We start from the raw sequence: 8,480 nt of genomic DNA on the forward strand, positions 1-8,480 counted from the left end.
CCTAACAAATTCTCAGAGGAATTGACAGGGTAGATAAGGATAAACTTTTTAACACTGGTGGTACGCGAACAAGGGGACACAGGTGGAAACTGAGTACTCACATGAGCCACAGAGACGTTAGAAAGAACTTTTTCAGTGTCAGAGTAGTTAACGGATGGAATGCATTAGGCAGTGATGTGGTGGAGGCTGACTCCATACACAGTTTCAAATGTAGATATGATAGAGCCCAGTAGGCTCAGGAACCTGTACACCAGTTGATTGACAGTTGAGAGGCGGGACCAAAGAGCCAGAGCTCAACCCCCGCAAACACAACTAGGTGAGTACACACACACACTGAGGCAAGAGATATGTCTTTTTGTAGTGCTGAAAAAAAGTATAATTGGCAATAGATGGCGCTCCTTTCACCGCGGCGCCCTGCTGACCATAGCCACCCAGGAGCAAGTTTTTCCTGCCCCGAGTGACACCGGGTGGAGGCAACCCAACACGCCCCTCGATCCACGACCATACTCACCTGTGGAGGTAGGCAGAGCTGGGTCGTGGTGCCCCTTGTGGCAGTGTCAGTGTCACCTGACACGTTCCGTAGCCTGACACGTTCCTTGGCCTGACACGTTCAGTGGCCTGACCTGACACGTTCAGTGGCCTGACACGTTCCTTGGCCTGACACGTTCAGTGGCCTGACCTGACACGTTCAGTGGCCTGACACGTTCCTTGGCCTGACACGTTCAGTGGCCTGACCTGACACGTTCAGTGGCCTGACACGTTCCTTGGCCTGACACGTTCAGTGGCCTGACCTGACACGTTCAGTGGCCTGACACGTTCCTTGGCCTGACACGTTCAGTGGCCTGACCTGACACGTTCAGTGGCCTGACACGTTCCTTGGCCTGACACGTTCAGTGGCCTGACCTGACACGTTCAGTGGCCTGACACGTTCCTTGGCCTGACACGTTCAGTGGCCTGACACGTTCCTTGGCCTGACACGTTCCGTGGCCTGACACGTTCCGTGACCTGACACGTTCCGTGGCCTGACACGTTCCGTGGCCTGACACGTTCCGTGGCCTGACACGTTCCGTGGCCTGACACGTTCCGTGGCCTGACACGTTCCGTGGCCTGACACGTTCCGTGGCCTGACACGTTCCGTGGCCTGACACGTTCCGTGGCCTGACACGTTCCGTGGCCTGACACGTTCCGTGGCCTGACACGTTCCGTGGCCTGACACGTTCCTTGGCCTGACACGTTCAGTGGCCTGACACGTTCCTTGGCCTGACACGTTCCGTGGCCTGACACGTTCCGTGACCTGACACGTTCCGTGGCCTGACACGTTCCGTGGCCTGACACGTTCCGTGGCCTGACACGTTCCGTGGCCTGACACGTTCCGTGGCCTGACACGTTCCGTGGCCTGACACGTTCCGTGGCCTGACACGTTCCGTGGCCTGACACGTTCCGTGGCCTGACACGTTCCGTGGCCTGACACGTTCCTTGGCCTGACACGTTCCGTGGCCTGACACGTTCCGTGGCCTGACACGTTCCGTGGCCTGACACGTTCCGTGGCCTGACACGTTCCGTGGCCTGACACGTTCCGTGGCCTGACACGTTCCGTGGCCTGACACGTTCCTTGGCCTGACACGTTCCTTGGCCTGACACGTTCCGTGGCCTGACACGTTCCGTGGCCTGACACGTTCCGTGGCCTGACACGTTCCGTGGCCTGACACGTTCCGTGGCCTGACACGTTCCGTGGCCTGACACGTTCCTTGGCCTGACACGTTCCTTGGCCTGACACGTTCCGTGGCCTGACACGTTCCGTGGCCTGACACGTTCCGTGGCCTGACACGTTCCGTGGCCTGACACGTTCCTTGGCCTGACACGTTCCTTGGCCTGACACGTTCCGTGGCCTGACACGTTCCTTGGCCTGACACGTTCCTTGGCCTGACACGTTCCGTGACCTGACACGTTCATAACACACTGACTTGGAACATTTAAATCAATTATAAAACATTAGTTTGTCTTTCACAGTGCTCTCTCTCTCTCTCTCTCTCTCTCTCTCTCTCTCTCTCTCTCTCTCTCTCTCTCTCTCTCTCTCCTCTCTCTCTCTCTCTCTCTCTCTCTCTCCCTCTCTCTCTCTCTCTCTCTCTCTCTCTCTCTCTCTCTCTCTCTCTCTCTCTCTCTCTCTCTCTCTCTCTCTCTCTCTCTCTCTCTCTCTCTCTCTCTCTCCCTCTCTCTCTCTCTCTCTCTCTCTCTCTCTCTCTCTCTCTCTCTCTCTCTCTCTCTCTCTCTCTCTCTCTCTCTCTCTCTCTCTCTCTCTCTCTCTCTCTCTCTCTCTCTCTCTCTCTCTCTCTCTCTCTCTCTCTCTCTCTCCCTCTCTCTCTCTCTCTCTCTCTCTCTCTCTCTCTCTCTCTCTCTCTCTCTCTCTCTCTCTCTCTCTCTCTCTCTCTCTCTCTCTCTCTCTCTCTCTCTCAAGCATATATATCTAGGGTATTGAACTTTGTGAAGGCATGTTGGACAAGTTAGAGACGCCCTCTGGAGAGATGTACTGGTGCCACTGACAGAGATAATGTCTCTTGAGTTACTGGACCATTAAGATAATTATGTAAATTTTCCCTTGAAGCGACTTGGCCAACATATATATATATATATATATATATATATATATATATATATATATATATATATATATATATATATATATATATATATATATATATATATATATATATATATATATACATATATATATATATATATATATATATATATATATATATATATATATATATATATTAGTATATTTTGCTAGCAGTCTTTCCTGTAGACATATATTATTAAATATGACCGAAAAAGTAAGATTAATAATTCTAACACGAATTTTCTCAATCTTTCGTACATTACGCTTCACTGTTGGAGGTAAATCAAAAATCAATTCTCCAAAACTCATTTTTATTTCTAGTCTGACGCGACACGGGCGCGTTTCGTAAAACTTATTACATTTTCAAAGAAAATGTAATAAGTTTTTACGAAACGGGGCGAGCCTGTCGGTCGCCCAGACGGAATTACGGTGAACCCCTGGAAGAATGGTAGACAGTTGGTGTGGGACTACACTTGCGTTTCAACTTTAGCCAATACCTATGTTGACTTCAGTGCTACACAAGCAGGAGGAGCTGCCAATCACCGGGAAGCTGCCAAGTCACGTAAATACAGAGACCTTGAGCACCACTACAATTTTGTCCCCATTGCCTCAGAGACACTTGGTGCCTGGGGTAAAAGTGCTGCTAGCTTTTTGAAGGAGTTGGGGTCTAAGCTAATCGAAACAACTAGAGACCCTAGAGCTGCCAGTTTTCTTTTTCAGCGCCTTAGTGTGGCAATCCAGAGAGGAAATGCTCACTGCATCCACGGTTCCTGCCCGCCATCTGAGGAGCTGTAGGAGCTTTTCAACTTGTGACAAGCAGCCTTGTACCCTGCATGTAATCAATATTGTAACTTTTTTGTGTAATGACATTTTCAAATAAAGTTAGATAAATATACACACTTAACAAAAGAATAGGGGTGGTAGGAGAAGAAAATATCAAAGTGTTCAGTGAGGATCCACAAGGTCTTCTCTGAGTACTCTTTATTTTCTTCTCCGAGGCTATGGGTCCCTACACTTGCACCAGAGGTGGTACCCCTTCTAGAAAAAAAAAAAAAAAAAAAATATATATATATATATATATATATATATATATATATATATATATATATAATATATATATATATATATATATATATATATATATATATATATATATATATATATAATATATATATATATATATATATATATATATATATATATATATATATATATATATATATACATAGGAATGTGCCTAAATGCCAACAGCGACTGCCCAGACAGGTACAAGAGGAGTGTTGTTAACGCATATGTCGACCGTGCTCTCAGCCACAGCTCAGAATGGAAGCAAGTCGACGAAGAACTCTGTAGGGTAAGGCAGGTCCTAGTCAACAACGGCTTCTCCAATGGTTTCGTGGAAGACATCATAAGAAGGAAAGTGAAACGCCATGCAACCTCTGAAGAGACAATTTACACAACACCTATACCCCCTATTAGACTATTTTACAGGAACTTCTTTTCCACAGCTCATAAAACGGAGGAAAGGGTCCTGAAAGATATTGTTAATAGAAACGTTATCCCTACAGACAAAAATCAGAGGATACAACTGACGATTTACTATAAAACCAGAAAAACGGCCAGCCTACTCATGAGAAACTCTCCAGACACAAAACAGAACGCTTTAAAAGAGACTAACGTCGTCTATGCCTTCAAATGCCCTCTTGGGGACTGTAAGCTCCAAAAAACCCAGTATATAGGCAAGACAACAACATCTCTTTCTAGGCGTTTAACGATGCATAAGCAACAGGGCTCCATTAAGGAACATATAATCTCTTCCCACAACCAAACCATCGCCAGAGAAATCCTAGTAAACAACACAGAAATCATCGATAGATACAGCGATAGCAGGCGGCTTGACGTTTGCGAGGCACTACACATCAAGAAGTCAACACCAGCAATCAACAGTCAATTAATGCACAACAATATTCTACCCACCTCAAGACTCCGCTCCAATATAGAAGCATCAAGAAATATGGACCAATAGGCTTTCTCTAAACACTTCTATTCAATACCCATTGTTTCGTGTTCTGTCTTTTGTTGATGAAATTAATACCCTATTAATGCCACCTCTTGTTTTGTCTTGTGTTGATGAAATTAATACCCTATTAATATATATATATATATATATATATATATATATATATATATATATATATATATATATATATATATATATATATATATATATATATATATATATATATGTCGTACCTAATAGCCAGAACGCACTTCTCAGCCTACTATTCAAGGCCCGATTTGCCTAATAAGCCAAGTTTTCATGAATTAATGTTTTTTTCGTCTACCTAACCTACCTAACCTAACCTAACCTAGCTTTTTTTGGCTACCTAACCTAACCTTACCTATAAATATAGGTTAGGTTAGGTTAGGTAGGGTTGGTTAGGTTCGGTCATATATCTACGTTAATTTTAACTCAAATAAAAAAAAATTGACCTCATACATAGAGAAAAGGGTTGCTTTATCATTTCATAAGAAAAAAATTATAGTAAATATATTAATTCAGGAAAACTTGGCTTATTAGGCAAATCGGGCCTTGAATAGTAGGCTGAGAAGTGAGTTCTGGCTACTAGGTACGACATATATATATATATATATATATATATATATATATATATATATATATATATATATATATATATATATATATATATATATATATATATATATACACACACTAGCATATCCATTACTGTGACCAATACACCACGACTGACGTACAAAAATCCTTGGTAGTCGGAGACTATTTACCCAACAACCTGACAGCACTCTCCCTGGCAAGACATCACAGATAAATTTCATCAAATCAATGTTGTCGGGTTGTTGGGTAAATAGTCTCCGACTACCAATGACTTTTGTACATTGCATTGTTTGCCTGTTGCAATGTCTGTTTGTTGTGTTGTCTGTCTGTTGTGTTGTCTGTCTGTTGCAATGTCTGTCTGTTGCATTGTCTGTCTGCTGCATTGTCTGTTTGTTGTGTTGTCTGTTTGTTGTGTTGTCTGTCTGTTGCATTGTCTGTCTGTTGCATTGTCTGTTTGTCTGTTGCATTGTCTGCATGTTGCATTGTCTGCACTGTTGCATATTGACTGCATATCTTGGCTGGCATTGTTCCCAGGCGGGGACCGCTGCCTCCCTCAACACTTCGGCCTGAATATTTCATGCTGTATTGAACCACCTCGTAACGGCCGGAACTCTATATTTCTGGAGTATTTAGAACCACCTTGGGCCATACTGGAGGTCAGACATCTCAAGAGATAGAGGGGGGAGAGGGGTAGGAGGAGGAGGAACAGGTTAGAGAAGTGTAAGGAAGTTAGTGGTGTAGGGGAAGAGTGGGAGGAACCTGTCAGGGTAGAGGAGTTAGTGGTATATTGTGTAGACATTAATCCTGGCATTGTGGTCTCTGGCAGCGGGGTGCAGACGAGGGCCTGCAATCTTCACTCTGCTGCTAATCCCGCCTCGCAGCACCAACACCCCCGCTAGCAACAATGCTCACACACCCTCACAGTTGGCGCACGATACACTCTGTATTTTACGTTACATAATTTTAATACACAATTTTTTTTGTTTCTGGAATTGGAGTTGGAAGTTAATTCAATCAAAACTGATTATATTATTTTTTTTCAGATCTGAATGGAAATATGGAAATTGTATTCATGATGTATATCTGAATTAATATAATACATTGGAATATATAGACATTATATAGATTATACGGAGGCAGACTATATAATTGGTGAGATTATGCCTTTGAAAATTGTTGTGTAACAATTGACAATCGTAGCTTGGACGGTGGTTACGTAGCGAAGGTTTAAGTGTGGTAAGCTGAAGGGGGGAGGGGGGGGGGAGGATGGGGTAGGGGGAGAGACTCGATAAGCTGTTACATCCGCCTAGTTACAGCGACCACCATGACCCCCCCCCCCCCTCCCCTGCCACCAAGATCACAGCCTCACACAATAGCGACGCCGATTGAAACCTCCAGATATCCTGGTTCCGGGCTCACCATAGCCCGTGCTACTTGGAACCTTTTTGTGCCAGGTAGCCAATCTTTAACAACAACAACAACAACAACAACATATTCAGGCAGCTCCCAAAGGCACTGTCTTCACTAGTTCTAATGAGGCGATTCCTCTTCAACGTACGTGAGACGTTCCCTTGCACTGTCTCGTCTTGAAGAGGCGAAACCAACGGCACAGTGCCACTACAAATGTGTTGATTAGCACAGACGGTAGAGGCATCTTGATTAGCACAGACGGTAGAGGCATCTTGATTAGCACAGACGGTAGAGGCATCTAGATTAGCACAGACGGTAGAGGCATCTAGATTAGCACAGACGGTAGAGGCATCTTGATTAGCACAAACGGTAGAGGCATCTTGATTAGCACAGACGGTAGAGGCATCTTGATTAGCACAAACGGTAGAGGCATCTTGATTAGCACAGACGGTAGAGGCATCTTGATTAGCACAAACGGTAGAGGCATCTTGATTAGCACAAACGGTAGAGGCATCTTGATTAGCACAGACGGTAGAGGCATCTTGATTAGCACAAACGGTAGAGGCATCTTGATTAGCACAAACGGTAGAGGCATCTTGATTAGCACAGACGGTAGAGGCATCTTGATTAGCACAAACGGTAGAGGCATCTTGATTAGCACAAACGGTAGAGGCATCTTGATTAGCACAGACGGTAGAGGCATCTTGATTAGCACAGACGGTAGAGGCATCTTGATTAGCACAGACGGTAGAGGCATCTTGATTAGCACAGACGGTAGAGGCATCTAGATTAGCACAGACGGTAGAGGCATCTAGATTAGCACAGACGGTAGAGGCATCTAGATTAGCACAGACGGTAGAGGCATCTTGATTAGCACAGACGGTAGAGGCATCTTGATTAGCACAGACGGTAGAGGCATCTTGATTAGCACAGACGGTAGAGGCATCTAGATTAGCACAGACGGTAGAGGCATCTAGATTAGCACAGACGGTAGAGGCATCTAGATTAGCACAGACGGTAGAGGCATCTTGATTAGCACAGACGGTAGAGGCATCTTGATTAGCACAAACGGTAGAGGCATCTTGATTAGCACAGACGGTAGAGGCATCTTGATTAGCACAGACGGTAGAGGCATCTTGATTAGCACAGACGGTAGAGGCATCTAGATTAGCACAGACGGTAGAGGCATCTTGATTAGCACAGACGGTAGAGGCATCTTGATTAGCACAAACGGTAGAGGCGTCTTGATTAGCACAGACGGTAGAGGCGTCTTGATTAGCACAGACGGTAGAGGCATCTTGATTAGCACAGACGGTAGAGGCATCTTGATTAGCACAGACGGTAGAGGCATCTAGATTAGCACAGACGGTAGAGGCATCTAGATTAGCACAAACGGTAGAGGCGTCTTGATTAGCACAGACGGTAGAGGCATCTTGATTAGCACAGACGGTAGAGGCATCTTGATTAGCACAGACGGTAGAGGCATCTAGATTAGCACAGACGGTAGAGGCATCTAGATTAGCACAGACGGTAGAGGCATCTTGATTAGCACAAACTATCATAACATTCCTTAATCACCCTCTCGTGGTTGAGAAGCCTTAACCCACACAACAAATCAACCAATCAGAGCCTCGAGTCCCACTCAACAAACTGGAAAACAACGCAAAGTGTAACTGGCTTCAGGTTGCCCACTTTATTCGATGTCGTTAATTGTTGTATTATTCTGTACAAGGACAATATTATAGATTTTAGTTCAGGGGGTTAAGTAATATACAATAGGTGTTGTATTTTGGTGAGAACTGTCGTGGGTTT

General features: G+C 44.7%; 2 protein-coding genes across 2 annotated transcripts; both read right to left on the reverse strand.

The window, feature by feature from the left end:
- Window positions 1-912: 912 nt before the first annotated feature.
- LOC138351431 (uncharacterized) lies at window positions 913-1,953 on the reverse strand. Its single transcript, XM_069303254.1, has one exon. It carries the CDS (start codon window positions 1,951-1,953, stop codon window positions 913-915), a length of 1,041 nt encoding a protein of 346 aa, XP_069159355.1.
- Window positions 1,954-6,688: 4,735 nt separating this feature from the next.
- On the reverse strand, window positions 6,689-8,230 carry LOC138351433 (streptococcal hemagglutinin-like). The gene has a single exon (XM_069303255.1). The coding sequence runs from the start codon at window positions 8,228-8,230 to the stop codon at window positions 6,689-6,691; it is 1,542 nt and encodes a 513-aa protein (XP_069159356.1).
- Between the last annotated feature and the right edge of the window lie 250 nt (window positions 8,231-8,480).

This window comes from Procambarus clarkii, chromosome 49, assembly GCF_040958095.1.
Source record: "Procambarus clarkii isolate CNS0578487 chromosome 49, FALCON_Pclarkii_2.0, whole genome shotgun sequence".
Classification (NCBI taxonomy): domain Eukaryota; kingdom Metazoa; phylum Arthropoda; class Malacostraca; order Decapoda; family Cambaridae; genus Procambarus; species Procambarus clarkii.